We start from the raw sequence: 17,262 nt of genomic DNA, 5'->3' as shown, positions 1-17,262 counted from the left end.
GTGCATGCATGTGTGCGCGCCTCTGTGTGTGTGTGTGTGTGTGTGTGTGTGTGTGGGTGGGTGGATGGGTTGCTAAATTCTCCCAATCTCAGCTGCTCGCTTCTTCCCAACCACTCGCTTAACTGTCGTAAGAGTTGTTAATGGGTATGCACAGAAACCGTTTTTGTTTTCTCACCTGAAGGCGCAAAAAGAAGAGAAAAAAAAGCTGCAGATTACTGATCCAATGTCGCTGCGCAGGTGCTTGTTTTTTTTTTTTTTACAGCAATGAAAATTCACCAACATATCCAAGAATTCTTTTCACATAGAGAGTCTAAGAAACTGCAGTTTGAATTCACTTTCCATTGTGCCTCAAGGATGTACATGGAAACACAATAGGACCCCATTTCATTCCTGCTTGGGCAACCTCAAGCAGCCCTATAAATCCTCACACACAGCCACCTTCTATTTATCCAGCACTGAGTGACTTGGCCCACTTCCAATCTGATCTGCCCGGCGATGATAAAGTGGAGAGGAGACAGAGGAGAAGGAGAGAGCACACATTTACAGCTCTCCCTAACACAGATCACATGAGATGAATGGAGTGCTTAAGTTGTCGCAACAGTACACAAGACGCCGGCAAACTGACATCGGCAAGAGAAGTGGTGACAGGGAGGAAAAATAAAAAACCAAGCGGGCAAGAAAAGGAAGTGCCATGGGTGCCGAAAGATTGAGGAGCAGCACAGAAGCTGGTGGAGAGGAGAGGTTTGAAAAGAGCAGATGAGAGCAAGAAAATGATAAAAAATGTGTTGCAGTACAGACAGAATGACAACCAGTTTGTCAAAATCAAACCTCCTTTCAGGTCTTTCTTCATTTGCTATTCTCATCTCTCTGGATCAGTAGGTGGCGCTAACGATACATCTGTACACCTGCCAACTCTCTCCTTCCCCTCTTCTTCCTCCCCCTCTCTCTCCCTCTCCTTCCATAGTGAATCATTGTGACAGCCTGGCTTGGCAGTCATAATTAACCGAGTGCACTAGCTAGTGTAGCACTCCCTGCAACACGCTGCAACGAGCCGAGCACAGAGTGGACTGCTCACACTGAGAGCTGCCACCACGCATGATGGTTGTGGATGTGTGTGTGAGATGAATAATGTGTGTGTGTTTCTTCAAACCAGAGACCGTGTGCAGTCATCTGAAGTATCCGTGCACGTGATAAATTGCGTGTTTTCATCAGACTGTCACCTCACTGACAAAGACAATAAGGGCGAGTATGCTTTAAGTTATTTTCAAGGGTGCAGCAAATAGAAGGACTTTTTGAGCCTCCATTGAATATCATGGTGTTCACTGAGGGTGGAGGTTGCTGCTTGATAGATAAAGTCACAAAATGGTCCTCAATGTACTTCTACTTATATCTGAGTGGTTTTAAGATGTTACTTTATTTATATTAAAAAAATGTTTCAACAGCACCATTATCTTTTCAATAATGTTAAAAATTTCCCAGCTGTATTTGTAAATGTGCCTGTTTCTGTCACTTTTCACTGTGTGTCTCTCTCCCACTAAATCCTGACCCAGAGGAAAGCCATTCATTTCTCGCCTGCATTTCCTACATGTAAAACACAGATTTGTCCTGCAACAGTTGTGGAACAAATTGTGTTATTAAGTTATTTTAAGACCCAAGGCGTCCAATTAAACTACCCAGTTCCCCTTATCAAAGCCACAGCTCTCCCAAAACGAGGGAAGCAACTGACTTGCATGTGACTGTTTCCACAAAAATAGCCCTAAAAATCAGTTTCACAGACATTATGCAGGACTAATGGACATGGTGCCACAGTTCCTTTAACTAGTACAGTAACAGGAACCAGCCTGTTCCTGGCTCCCCTCCCGGCCCCCGGGGCCCAGGGCCCAACCCAACTCACCACACAATGGGCCGGCAGAATGAGAGGAACCGCCGGCCATCCAGAGATAGCCCTGCTGGTCAGGAACCAGAAAGGGAACCAGAAGGAACCTGGGGGGGAAGAGGATGAGAGCCTAGAGGATGGGAACCCAGGCAGTTAGAGAGCAGGGTGGGGATGGATGGCTGGTCGAGGTCAGGATGTGTGTGAAGGGGACAGTGTTTGTGTCTGTGTGGAGCAGAGTATTGAGCTGCTCAGATAAATGTCTTGTTCCCATGCAAGAACATGCTCCAACTTGTGCACATGAGCACACAAACACATTATAGACTCATTCACTAGTCCTCTGTCTCCAGGATGTTTTTGCTTGTTTTCAGGTAATTAAAGCCGGAACAGCGATTGTTGGATGGAAGGCGGATGGAGGATGGTTGATCAAGGGAGGAAACAGGATTGGAAGGTGGTGGAGGGACTAGTGGCCTTGGACCTGACCCCACTGTCCTGGCTCTGCCCTGGGTAAGCGGACTGTCCTATCTGGCTTCCTCAGACTCTGCCTGGGGCATCAAACTGAGTCGATCCAGAGCGGCGGTGGTCTCTGATCTTAACGATGGGAGTTAGAAATGAAGACAAACTGGAGGAAGTGAATTACGAGGTCGGATCACGGCCCCGGTCGTCCTGACCAGACCTGCTCCCGGCTCTATCTTGGGGGTCTCCAGTGAAACACGCATACAGTGCATACACATGGTGCCTACTGTTTCCATGACAACAAGTGCAGCAGACATGCTCTCCCAACTGTCAAAGGACACACGCACACACACGTGTGCACATATATGCACATGCAAATATACACTTGCAGTGCAAAGATAGGTGAGTGCCTAAGTGCTTTTTTTTTTAAAGCATTTCTTGGGTGGCTGTCATTGCTGGAGTGACGGAGGAAAAAAAGCAGACAAAAGAATAAAGAGACAATGGCAGGCAGCAGAAAGGAAAGAGAGAAGAAAGGCCAAGAGCGCAGGGGACTGATTGGCTAACCATGACTGCTGAACTTCAAAAAATACATTGAGTACATTTTTGCACAGAATGATGACTCTGGATTTTGAAGATGTGCAAGGAGGAGAGCATTTTATTGCCAGTAATGATTACAGACCCAGCAACTCTTTCAACTTGTATCTGACAGTTTTATTAAGACTGATTTGAATCAGTGAGTTATCTGTTTTTTGTAAATACCTTATATCTTCAGTGGTTGTGCCCTGAGCCAGACTCACCATGTGTGTGGCTGGTAAAAGGAAACACTGTCCTTGCCTCTTCCTCTACAACTGCTGTTGTTAGACACGAGAGAAAGAGGGATAGACAAAGAGATGCTACGTGAAACGAAAAGCACTCAGCAGCATTGGAATTGATGGTTTTTAGTGGATGGATGGATGTCAGAGTGTGTGCGTGCACATGTACAGGTAGATATTTGTGCTTTTGAATCCATCTGAGCTTAAAAATGTTTATACGGTATGCAAGGATCTCAAAAATATTCCTGATTTAATTTGCGGCGTGTGAATGAAAACACATTTCAAATGAGAAGAGGCAATACATTTAAATTTGCTTCCTTTACAGCACACATTCAGGGGCTGTTTTGTCTTTTGCTCCCTTTCAGAAAAACATAACTGTCTATCCTATCTTTATCATGAAATAAGGCAGCCTCACACTGGCAATCATCTGAAAGGAAAGAAGTTCTTTTAGTTGCAGGCTATGTCACATTTTACAAGCTCTCTTCCACATACCATCAATACAGCATTTTTCCCAACCTCGTAATCCTCAGTCGCACTATAATTTTCTATTACAGCAGAGCAGCTATATATAGTATTCCGTGGCTCGCATGTAGATGTGGTTAAGACTAGCTTTTTGAACTCCTTCACATGGACTAGTTAAATATAGGTTGATGGATTTCATATGTGATTTTTCCTAAAAATGCTGCAATGCTTTCTGCTTGGAGGCAGCGTAGCATTACTGGTGGACTAAAAGAGGAGACAGACTCTCAAAAAAAACACATTGGAGGTCTAAAAAGCCGAAGCCCATATCCGAGCTCAGCAATTTGGAAAGTCGTAAATGTTATTTAACATGGTGCATACTGTTTTTCTGTCCGTCCGTCTTTCTGCTGTTGCCTCCCATCTCTCATGGTTGTTTGACTCTGTGGTTTCTGGCACTGGACTCCAGCAGTTTAGAGGCACTCACAAATGTGTCCTACTAGATTTTCTCCGTTTCCCACTTTCTCTGTTTTCAGGGTCTTGTTCTCCAGCTGGCACCGGCAAACACGCTGACATCAGAGCTACAAACACACAGACCTCACTCGCCCCGTCCAATAATGTGGTTTTCAATCTAAAACGCAACCATTCTACTTTGGATTGTTTCCACTGGTGTGACCGAGCGCTGGTACCTCAAGTCTTACCGACTGTGCCCTCGAAAAACAGAAGTGTTTAGTCCACAGTGAATATCTAATGCTGAACTGATCTCCTGATTATTGCTTGATATTCTTCATTTAAGACACGTTTGAGAATGTTTACATCTTTGTTCCAGCGGTGACTTTGCCACAGTCTGCACCTTATTTCCCCACGTGACGGATATCTTATTTTCCCCGTCTCCTCTCCCCATTTCACCTTGCTACACTTGTCACCATTCACCTTCCTCTCTGCCCAACCTCTGCTCCTGCTCCCCACCCCTTTTGTAATCACAATCTAATCCTTTGCAATCAATTCCCCATGAAGATACCACCCGCCCCCAACAACACACAGGCACACGCACACGCACACACACACACACACACACACACACACACACACACACACACATTCACTGCACCGAGCAAACAGAGGTCTACAAGACACAAAAGCAGCAAACACCAGGCTCAACAGTCTCCTGAACACCAGCATTCATTTCTTTTGGTAACACGACTGTCAACATGCTCATTCACTTGGACTAAAACCACTTAAATTAACGCCACATTCAAACATTTCCATTTGAAATACAGAGGAGCTCTATGGACACAGACAACAGGTAAAAGCTTGTTAGGGGGCTGCACTGAGTTATTAAAACAGATCGACTACATTTAGCTACAAGTGTGACCCTATTTATATGGTAATGGTAAATAAATATGGGATCAGGATAAACACACACACATGTGAGTGTGTGCGTGTCCTCCGCCCTCGATCAGCTGGTGACTCGGTTTTGTTATTGTCCTACCAGGCAAAAGCCCGGGGCAGTGCACGACTAATGCATTAGTCTCCTTTGCAGTCAGGGGCATCTGTCATGGGTGGGCACATGTTTTTGTGTGACTGCATCTTGTAGCCTCGGGCAAAGTGGCAAATCAAAAGAGTCTTGTTTTGTCTAAATATAGAGACAATAATTCTGAAGCAGATTGTTTCCAATTCTTTCTTTTTCGTTTTACTACTAAAGCATGATGACGACTTCATTGCCTGACTTTTATTTAGCTGTCTGACCTGACTTTTGTTGCGTATGGCTGGAAATAACCACATTTTTAATCCTTTCACTTGCTGTGGTCTTAAAGTGCATTTGAGGCTGTATTTTAGTGTTAATGTTCGCTTCATGAAATCTTGCCACACTGTGTTGTGTTACAGGAACAACACTGATTTAATAGAACATAATTGGCAGTAACAATGAGCTCAGCGTGCTTTTGTTAAGCGACTAAATGACAAAAAGTAGGACAAGGGTATGTGGCGGAACAAGAGTGTGTGTATGTTGTGTTCATGCATACAAGAAACAGCAGCGGAAATCAGAGAATTGTGACTTGTGTGTGAGTGTATCTGTCTGTTAATATGACACGCAATCTTTTCCTGCTCACCCCATCAAACACACACCAAGCACGGCGTACACCACCTTACATGGCACACTCAAAGCATGCTCGGCATGCCTTCGTTTTAGATTGACAACTCTGCCATATGGTGCTGAGCTGCGTGTCTTTGCGTATTCAACTACCCACTGTTTGTGAGCATGTGAGAGACCGGCTTGGTGTGTGTATTTGTAGATGTGTGTGTGCATATGATGCGTCATTTGGGCCCATGTGTTACATTTGCAAACATGAAGTTGCAGCTGCACAACAACACATGATCCTCTGCACAGCTGTGAATTATTATGTGGACAATTTAATGCTGCCAAAAAGGAAATAGCAAATTAAGATCTTAGTTTTGCCGAGCTGCTAAAGTGTGCAGCAAAACGTTTGTGTGCATTCTCAAATAAGAATCCTAGAAAGGGAAGTGGTGCAAAGCGCCTCAGATCCTGTCACCCCTAAATGGCAGCTTTATGCTCTTCACTCCTAAATGTATAGTGGAGGTGCAGACAGAGACCCAGGGGTGCTACTCAAATGCTTAAGGGGAAGGGGCTTTCCTCTCACTAAAGCATCCTCAAACTAACATCTAGGCAGTAATTTGTCCTCTCACAGGGGAGGCATAAAAACCAGAACCCCAAATTCTTTTCAGTTATGGAAAAAGTGAAGAGCGAACAAAAAAGCCAAAATACTTTATCTCCGCCTCTAACTGAAAGTTATTACATTTTCTGAATGGTATGACTTTCTAATGGCTAGCATATGTGAATATGTGTGCACAGAGAGAGAGCAGTAGTTGAGGTTAAGTTAATAGCACAAGCAGAGGGGGAACTGGGAACCCTTGGCTTATAAAGGATACTTGTTTCCCTGCCGCACCGAAAACCAGATGTTGATAAAGAGACGTAGGGGGAGGAGAGAAGACAGATGGGCAAGAAATTACCATCACTTGAGCCAAACATCTTGAAACATCTGCAAAAAAATTTCAGACCTTACAAGGGGAGATGGATTTATGCGCTCTCTCCCCCTTGGATTTTCATTGCTCCGTGAGAGCCCTTCTCCCTCCTCTGAGCTGCACCTACTCTCAGTGTTACCAGGACTAGAGGGTTATACGCCGCAATCTGGAGCTGTTTAACTCTTGGGGAAAAAAAGGAAAAAAAGTCCTGGATTCTTCCTCAAATGGCTTTATCGCACAGTTGAAGACAAACACGACCGTACGCTGCATGAGCCATAAAACTTGAGGGAATGCACGAGTCCACAACCACGCAGACTTATGCGATACGAAACACTATAAATGTCAAGGTACGCTGCACTACAGACACATGTGCGTAGCCATCCTGCACATGTGAGGCCAAAAACATTATTCATATCGCATTTCTAAAAGAGGAGTTTGGTTACCATGGACACCCGCCATCTACGCTACTATGAAATGCGCAACTGAGGATGGCGCATCCATATGGTTAGAGTACAACAGAGTGGAAGAACAGATGCTTTGATTAAAGGGCTGTCAATCGCAAATCCATAAGAGCAGCTGGGGTCATGAATGTATATCAGATGACACTACAGGTACAGAGGAGACATGAAGATGTACGTTTACATACACAGACAGACAGACAGACAGACAGACAGACAGACAGACAGACAGACAGACAGACAGACAGACAGACAGACAGACAGACAGATAGATAGATAGATAGATAGAACGATATCCAGCTCCAGCCTCACACCTCATCTCCTTGTCCAACTCAACTGCAACACCTGTCTTTACTCCACCACCTTCTTCAGACTGAAAATCTGAGCTTTTTTGTTATCAATTTCAAGAAAAAAAGCACATTTGATGATTCAAAGCATAATCACTCTTTTGCAGTTAAAAATGCCATCAAATATCAGCTTTGTTTAGATAAAATCATCTGCAATTTTGTTGCCGGTGAAGACTATGTGAGCAAACAAACACTTGGCAGGGTGGCTGGTAATGACTGAGGCTACTAAAGGCCAGATGGGAATAAGGGGGCACATGTGGAGGGAGAGGTACACTTGAAGCAGGGTACACTGGAAGTTAAACAAAATGGGGCTTTTACTTGGCCCCATTTTGAGAAAATGAACCAGCTCCTTCCATTTCTTTATGTAACCCCCACCGTCCTCGCTGCCACTCTCCCTCTTTCTCTCGGAGCCAATTTCTAAAATGGCCCTTCCTCGCGATAATTGACACTCAGCGTTTATCATTTGAGGCACCTGCTGTCGGTTTGACAACAAGACAATCAGATGGAGCGAGCGACAGTCATCCCTTTGTCCCGTCTCCCTGTTTGTCTGTGACACTAACTGACAACAGCTGGAAACCCTCTCTTCCTACAATACCCATCATGCAAGTCAAATTCAACCACAAAAGAAAAAGGGCCTCATTATTTTTTGGCAATGGTGGTGTGATTTTAACCAGCAAGGAGCAGAAACAGTGATGTCTGCTGATGGCGGATAAAAGGCTGGAAGTCTTAAACCAGCTGTTGATGTGTCTGATCTGCACACTGGATTTGACTGTGAATAATAAAGAAACACATGATGCGTGTCAGCTGTTTGCACCTCCTCACACATGCAGACATTCACAATATGCGCATGGCCTATCTCCCAGCACACACAGCCTCCCACATCCTCATCTCCGTCTCTCTCTTCGTCTTCTTCTCTCTCTAGATGTAATTGACTGAGCACGTCAATACTCGGAGGGAAAAAACAGAGGGTCCACTGTCTGCATCTATTGATCCACACTTCTCTCCTTCTCTCTTTCTCCCTGTCTGCTGATCTTAATTACACTTCTTTTTACCAGGCTAGCCAGGGCTCCACTCCAGTGGCTGCCCTTTTCATAAAGTGTACTGTCCAAATCCATACGTCAAAATTAATGAGAGAGAACCGAGCTGTAAATCAAATATCCAAGCTGATAAGCCGGGGTGGTGATCGTAAATTACGTCCTGTTTTTTTGTTTAAAAAAATAAAAAAATACAGCAACAAAGGGATAAAAAGAGAATTATTTTCATATGTTCACGCAGGTCAACGGTAACAGTTTTTATGGAGGAAGCAACCTCTGCTGAGGTAATTAAAAGCGCTAAAGCGTGACGGGGCTGAGGTGAGGTTTCTCCCCACCTTCTCTTTCTTATCTGCTTCCTCTTTCTTTGTGTCTCTCTTTGTCAATTTGTCTAATTTTCTGCCTGTTTGTTTGTTTTAAGAGCTGTCTGTCTGTGGCCCACTCCCACTCTCTCACACACACACAAGGACAAAAAAATAAGTCTTTTATGGTCAGATTTTATGGACTGGTAGCAAAGCAAGCCGGTCCATTCTTCAGCAATTGTCCTCTCGTGAACTGAAGGAGAAGGGGGGAAAAAGCCTCCTAATCGCACAGTTTCACAGCTCATACGTTCCATCAATCAAACCTGTCTGTGCTTTTGTATTAGTGTGTGTGTGTGTGTGTGTGTGTGCACATTCCCAACATCTCAAATCTCTGCGGAATCACAAAACAAAAGCTCACGGAGATAGCAGTGCAGTAAAAATCTCTTTCAAATGCACTTTTCCTTTTACTGCTCATTCCGGTCTTCACAAAAGACACACACAAACATATGCAAACAGACACACTTTTGGCCCTGCCACCCCTGAATTCCTCTCCCCTCCTCTGCCTGATCTTTAAATGTAAATCGGGTGACAGGTGAATATTGAGGAGGTGAGCGATAAGGGCTAACATCTTCACTCGGCCACATTATCACCACTCCACATCACTGAGAAGCGCCTATTCAATATCATTACCTTTGGCTGAGCGCGAGGAAAAACACACTCTTGTATATATATGTGTGTGTGTGTCCTTTTGTACTCATTAGATTTACTGTATAGACACCTGCATGTGCACTTACATCGCACACAGGCACACACATACAATCACATCCAGTGGCTTATCTTTTGGAATAAGAAAAGGGGGCTTGTCAGGATGGCACATTGCATGTATGTGTGTTTGTGTGTGTGTGTGTGTGTGTGTGTGTGTGTGTGTGTGTGTGTGTGTGTGTGTGTGTGTGAGGGGAAGGCAATGTGCATTAGGGCGATTACAATATCAGCCGACTCCAGATGGAGGAAGGAAAATAAACAGTGGAAGAGAGAGAGAGAGAGAGAGAGAGAGAGCGAGTGAGGGGACAGACATCATGAGAAGGAGCCTAAGAGAGAGATTTCAGCGTGTGTGTGTGTGTGTGTGTGTGTGTGTGTGTGTGTGTGCGTGTGTGTGTGTGTGTGTGTGTGTGCATGTCTGTGCGTGTGTGCATGTGTGTGTGTGTGTGTGGCAGTCTGCCTGTGAGCGATACAGTTAGAGAAAGTAAAGTTAATTAGCAACTCAATCCCGCTCTGTATACAGAGTGAGACTGAGTCAGCAGCGGATGTGAGACACTGTGTGTCTTTATATTGTCCTGCTCACGTCTGCCAGCATGCGATTTAGCCCGAGAAGCCCAGAATGTGGTGGACGCAGTTAGTTTTCTACCTAAACATCAGAAAAACTACGTCTCTCGCCGCTTGTGCGTCTGTCTCTGTGGTAATGTTTCCGCCACAATTAAGAAAGGATGAGAAAAAGAGTTGGTCATATTCAGGAAACAATCGGCTATCATTCTGATTTCTTTGTTTCCTAAGTGGCTCGAGCTGTAAAAACCTTCATGAAACCTGATGAATTGTCAGACGCTGCCCTGTTGGCCTCTTCTTCACTTGCCCTATAAGCCTCATGTTATCTGGAGTAAAAACACGAACAAGGCCAATAAAACCAGTTTGCAGCGCTCACTGTTGACTTTGACATTAAATAAGCCCCTGTAAAGGCCAACTCACAACTACAATAAAACAAAGACCTCTTGCTTTTGTGAACATGCACGCAGACACCACGTATGCAACACACTCGCAGCAACACACACACCTACCTGCGAGTCCTTTTTATACTGCTGCTGCTCTTTCATGGGTGATGAAATTCAATAAGCAGTGAAGAGAACTGCCCTCTCACTGATAACCATCAATAGACTTATCGATCTACAGTGGCATGTGTGTGGAAGCGTACACACACACCTACACACACACACACACACACACACACACGCCGCGATTCCATCTATAATTCACTCGGGGACTTGGTAACAGACGGCTCTGAATAATCAGAACAGATCTATCCATCTTGAAGCAGTGCATGGAACACTGGTTTTAGTATCCAGTTCAGCAGCTGACATTTGGCCTCTGACTACATTGCTTCAAATCCAACCTGCACTCAAGACGCTCTGCCATCTTTATCTGTGCACACATTTATGCAACGGAGCATTCTTCACAGAATGAGGAATATTATAGTAGTTCCAGGACTTATTCAAAGTGCTGAATTATACGACGTACAAACAACCAAAACGTTACGAGAAGATACACAATTTATGGCGTATGCTGTAGCCACGACACAAATGAGTGGCCTTATGTTAACTTTTGTGTGCTGAAAAGGGACAAAACCAAAAAGCACAAACAAAAGCACACTAAAAACAATACAGGTGATGATGCTGAGCCACACAGTTCATCGTCAGGCTTGTTTGTATGGGCTTCATGCATATTAACTCTGTTGAGTCATCATCACTTATTCACCGTATAGCAAACCTGGAATGCGTCCAAAACGTCTGTGTGTCACACTCAAAAGAAGTGCTCTGTAATTACATCACAGCACTGGAGCCTCAGTGTGACTCTGTGCTAAAGGGGGGAAATCTGTGTTTGTTGCTGCTTTGTTTTGTCCTTCTGATATGAGAGTAATTCGCTGTTTGTCTCTGTGATCTAAAAGCTTGCATTTGGATGCATTATAAACCGGTAGGAAAGCCATTAGCTGTGGTTAACATCAAAACGCAGGAAAGGATGAAAAAATGCAAATCATGGGTGTGTGTCATCTGCGTGGCACATTGTGTGTGTGAGTCTTTTTTTTTCAGCATCACTTGCTCAGGCTGCCAACCAGGGGTGCGTATGAATGTTTGTGCGTTTTCGAGTCTAGGCGAGAATAAAATGGTTGCCACCACTTTTGCAAGGCCGTCCATGTGTGTGAGCAGCGGACTGATGCGTTTGACCCTATAGCCTGAGAGCCTGGGGGGGGGGGAAGGAGGGAGGGAGGGGAGGGGAAAACAGGTGTGAAGCAGGCTGGTGGCTGGGCAGATGGCCTCCTGGAAGTGCTAGCTGATGCTGCAGAGCCCTGGACCACAGAGAGTTTAGCAGCTATCCTTAATACAAGCCTGTTTATACAGTGCACATCACACACACACACACACACAATCGCACACAAACGCAGTGATAACCTGCAAACAACACTTATCATTTACTCTCAACTCATCACCAGCTTTGTTTACCTTTCATTTACTCCTTCTCCCTCCCTGTCCCCCTCTCTCTCTCTCTTTATCTCTGTAAACACTCCCACTCCAGGTAATGGTCTTTTCAGTCAAGTCACCACTTTAATGGAAGTCCCAGTGGTAAAAGAATAGGGAGTGGGGGAAAAAAACAACAGATGACACAATAAATGACAGCCAGGATAAGCAAGTGGCTTGGAACACTGCAGTAAATCATAATGATAATTGATAGGGAATAAAAAAATGAAAGAAAATAACCAACAGGATTGCATCACAACAGCCCTTGGATTGAATGAAATTTTCAAATTTTGCTGCATCCATCACCTTCTATCAGTTCAGCTCCCTCACAAACAATTTCTACTTCTTGTCATCTATTTTTACCTCATCAAAGACTACCTCTGCAAGGCTTCAAGGGGAAGTTAACGCTCTCTTGGATCCCTGCAAAGCTTTGCATGGCACCATTTGGCATGCGTAAAATTTTAAAAAGTCCAAAACTCTGTGGTTTTTCCACGAGATATTTTCCTCCCTCTCTAATCTGAGACGTGAGAACAGTCAGGCATCGACAGCAGGTTGTGCCATAGCAGCCTCCCTCCCTAAACCCGCATGTCTGCTCTGTTCCCAGTCGGAGCAAAAAGATTCCCACTGGAGTAAAATATAGCCCCAAGCCTTTAATTTCAACCGTACGCCAGTCCATTTAAAAAAAAAAAAAAAAAAAAACTGTTTTCTGTTTATTTCTTGCGCTTTTCGGTTATGTGATGATGACAAAGTCGCATCGGGAGGAGATGGAAACTTCACATGGGTTTGAGAAGATGCGTTTGACAGTTGTGTCAGCGCTCCTGAGGATGTTTTCAAATGCAAACTCTGAAATGCAAGTCCTCTCTGAAAAATGCTTTCCAGGACTCCCGAGCAGGAGATGAGAGCGGAGGGAAGAGAAGGAAGAAGAGGAGGAGGAGGAGGAAAGGCAGGGGCGGCTCTCCACGAAAACAGAAGGATGGCAAAGTTATCCAAAATTGCAAACATCCACAACCACAATGTTTAGGATAGAATTCCAGAATTTGTTTCCTCGAGGATACTGTTGAATATTTGGCACAAATTTCAGCCATACAGGCAGAATTACGCAAATTACCGTGTGCGTAATTCACATTTTTGGAACCTAAACTCTCAACACTCCGTGAATCATTGTTGTTTACTAAGGGATGGTGACACACGCCTCACTTTAGTACAAAAGTCTGCATTTTCTAAGCCTAGCCACTTGATGTGAAGGCTGTTCCACTCAAATCTGACCAAATTTGACCCATGGATACAAGTTGCCTGTTGCCCGCTTGTACACAGTCCATCCTGGATACAAGCTCGTGAGCTGAGATCTGCTGGTGCCAAAATAACAATCTGCACCAGCAAGTTTCTAACTACATCCATCAATTACGGGGTTTTCTAGACACAATAAATGGAATATTTTAGTTTTTAGATTTATTTACTAGCAGCGAAAAAAAAAACAAGAATCCAACATTCCCTGCTCACCCTGTCTCTCCCATTAGGATTAATTATGTTTATTGTTAACATCCACTATTACGCACAGCAGATGCATTGTTCGCTTGTGCCATAGATCTTCCATCACAGCTTATCCAGGATAATAAAAAAATAGTATTCTTTCGACATCTATTCAAAAAATAATGCCTGTTTTTACACAAATGAATCCAGAATTCGCATTTTGGAGCCACCCTCAGTCTGATTAAAACGTATGAAACAAAGTAAAAATAAGATAATGTCAGTTCCTTAAATGGCTCAGCAGCTACTTGGTGATTTTATTTTCGTATTTTGGCGAACATATGTCCCTATCAGGTCACAACACACTCCACCGAGGCGTAATTAGAGAGAATATAACCATTATATCAAGAGGGAAAGAGGCCACTTACACTGAAAAGAGGCAGAAATTCCCACCATGCGTTACGTCGATGTGAGGAGGCTAAATAATTTCCAGTCCTTTTGACTCCGCGCAAGGTCCCCTCGATGATCCGCCTGTGGTCGGGAAGACGAAAACTACAGAGTCCAGCCAGATCTCAGGGGCTCTGGCGGTGTACTTCCAGCAGCTCAGAAATGCGGTTGAAACTCCGACAAAAAGAGAGAAAAAAGGGGCCACCTCGCGGCTCGCAATAAGTGATCAGTCACTGGGGATATTCAGGGTGGGAGAGCCGGGAGTCTTGTAAAAAAGCGCAGAGGCAAAGAAGGAGGAGAGACGAGAAAGAGATGCAGAGGGAGGATGCTGTACTGCGCAGGGCACCCGTCTGATTTCTTTCTCTTTTTTTCTTCTTTTTACCCGTCTTCGCACTTTTCTTCTAAAATCCCTTAAGTTCCGGAAAGGAAAAAAAACAGCTCTTTTTTAAAATTTTTTTTTTAAATATGAGAAAAAATCACGCACACACCCTCGGTCTCCTTGTATCGTGCTTCTCCGTTGGCGTGGGGAAGAGGAGTAGCGGCGCTCTGCCTCCAGTCGGCGGTGCGCAGCAGAGCCAGGTGGCGATGGGCGGGACCGAAGCGCTGCTGAGGAGGAGGAGGAGGAGGAGGAGGAGGAGGAGGAGGAGGAGGAGGAGGAGGAGGAGGAGGCGACTGGGCAGCAGCCAGCATCTGTGTGTCCTAAAACAGGTTGGAAAAAGCAGGGTCAGGTCAAGTCGAAGTGTTTTCTTTTGTACCACTGGCTCCTGAAGCTTTTCCACGTCAAGTAGCTCCCAGGGAGATAACCTCTAATGAAGTCCTCCTCAAAGGCGCAGGAGATTTTTTTTTTCACATATCAGTGGAGAATTAAAGGACTGGTATGTGGTTATTCAAGTCCGTCTCCAATCGATATTTGGGTCAATATTTAAGTGTGGGACTTGTAACATAGTTGACATTTTTGCTGTTTTCAGGCCGAAAATCAACATGGTCGCCTATAACCAATCACCACATGGCATTTTTACAGAAAGATCCTGCTAAATATTATATATATATATATATATATATATAATGAGTAAAATTGAAATTGAAAGTAAATGACATCATGTGGAGCAGGTGATATGATCTGGAATTAATACACTTCCTTGAGAGGTGTTTTTCTAATGGGTAACTTAGTTGAAAGTGATTTCTTGGACACAGATACAATTTATTTCCCGTATAAAATCTGATATATTGCCAAAAAAGAACATATCTGTCATGATTACTTCTAACCTCATGGGGATATAACTATGCTTGAAAAATTCTTTGATCTTTAGGTTAAAATGTAAAACATTAACAGAACTTGTAAGTAATGTTAGCCAATATTGTGGGAACGTTCCCTGCCAGCTGGGTTACAGGGGTTTCGCATGTAATTCCATATTTGTCACTATCTCTTTCCTGAATCTTTGCACAAAAACATGCACATAAAATGCTTTTCCTTCAACTTTTTCTTAACTGTTATTTTGTTTTGCATGTAAAACTAAATCAAACCTGAGTGCAAATGCCAGAAATCTGAGAGAAGAAATGCTTGACTGCAGTAGGAGAGTTATTGTATCGATAAAACCAAAACGGATCATAATGCAATGAAAACTGGATTTTCAAGTAAAACGAAAACATCTGAACTGTGTGGACCAATAACAAGACTGTGACCTTCCTTAAAGTAATACACAAAATAAACATAAACACCATATTTGCATGGCCACATTGTTTTTGTTCGTCTGGGCAGGTGCTCTTTTCACTGAGTCATCTTGTTGAAAACCCATCTCGAATTAAATTTAACGGCACCCTAAAATTCACATAGCAGTAATGGCCAGAAACGCGCATTAATTTGCATTTTCTTGTGCAGACTTTTGGGAAATCTGTTAGTCATGTTTATTTATTTTATGTATTTTTCCCCTCGGGGACCCCCAGTGGTCCTTGGACCCTACTTTGAGAACCACTTGCAGACACAGCAGCGGAGTGTCATGGATTGGAACCAGCCAGCTGAATGCTTGAGGAGCCGGTTGTGTGTATATGGGTGTGTGTGTGTGTGTGTGTGTGCAAAGACATGTCTGCACTTTACACACTCACTCAGACACACACACTGCATCTCTATCTTTCCCTCAGCTGAAAAAGGCACAGGCAGGCTGGCCTGCAGTAACCTAAGGCAAACACTTTCCCCGGACCATCTGGAAATCATCTCGCCTGCAGAGCCAGTGAAAGCACAGAGCAGAAGCTACGTTTACAACTCGGTGATAACAACCGGTCCACTTCAACTGCATGGTTGAACAAGTCATGCACCATTGCCCGTTCATAACATCTCATAAAACATTCTATTGTATTTATTTCTCTTCTAATCTATGCTATAGAGCTCATACAGTGGACTTGTAGTGCTTCTGGCTTAAACATTACGGTGGTGTTAGCAAAACTGACCAAACTTCACTCACCTGGAAGGCTTCTAATTCCATCCTATACACTGGCTACACTTGAAAGACAATATTAATCACCGTTTTTTATTGGCTTCATTACAACTGAAGCAACATTTACTACTTTTGCCAGCCATGTACTGTATGTAAAGCACTCGGTGAATTGTGAGCGTACCATCAACTCGGAGCTCATTGTTCCCTCAGCGCGATCTCTGCGGGGAAAAGATGATGCCATTAATAGCAATTGTTTGCAACAGTGCCATTGTGCATTTCTCTTCTCTTTCTCATCTTTCTCCCTCCCTCCTTCCCTCTCATCTCTCCCCTGTCATCTGGAGTGTTTCAGCGGTGGCTTACATTGTGTTCTCAAAGGCAGTATGGATAGATACAGTCTCCAGCACTTGGACTGCACTTACATTTTCCTGTCTGGGTCCCTTTGTCTGTCTCCCACAAAAGGCAAAGGATGGGTGTTAGGATGTGCGAATGGATACACTGAGAGAAGGTGAGGAATGGAAAGGGAAGGGAGGAATATTGAATGATAAGATGAGGGTAGAAGAAACTGATTCATGATGAAATGAAAGAAGAAGGGAAGTCTGCAATGAGTTCATATCCGAGAAAAAAAACGTAGCCTGTGAATAAGATGCACAAAAGGTCAAAGTAGGTGCAGAAGCAATGTGTCCACTCTAAGTGAGCAAACCTAATGTGGTCAGAGAAATCGCAAGGATGCCGTCACTCCTCGCCTATTTGTGTCCTCCGGTTTGCTCCCGGAGGGCAAGTTCTCTCATGACAATCACAGCGAAACATCTTGACAGCCGGAGGCACAAGGATAGGCGTTGAGGAAACCTGCGAGGGGAA

General features: G+C 44.1%; 1 protein-coding gene across 1 annotated transcript in view; it reads right to left on the bottom strand.

Annotated features, from left to right (window-relative positions):
* The window catches only part of runx1t1 (RUNX1 partner transcriptional co-repressor 1), a 60,038-nt gene extending 45,466 nt beyond the window's left edge, over window positions 1-14,572 (bottom strand). Inside the window, exon 1 of the mRNA XM_023262978.3 lies at window positions 13,954-14,572. Within this exon, the coding sequence (XP_023118746.2) occupies window positions 13,954-13,981 (28 nt within the window). The 5' untranslated portion in view covers window positions 13,982-14,572. The remainder of the gene's footprint in view (window positions 1-13,953) is intronic.
* Between the last annotated feature and the right edge of the window lie 2,690 nt (window positions 14,573-17,262).

This window comes from Amphiprion ocellaris, chromosome 15 (genome assembly GCF_022539595.1).
Source record: "Amphiprion ocellaris isolate individual 3 ecotype Okinawa chromosome 15, ASM2253959v1, whole genome shotgun sequence".
In the NCBI taxonomy this organism is placed as follows: Eukaryota; Metazoa; Chordata; class Actinopteri; family Pomacentridae; genus Amphiprion; species Amphiprion ocellaris.
This window is presented reverse-complemented; position numbering and strand designations above follow the sequence as displayed.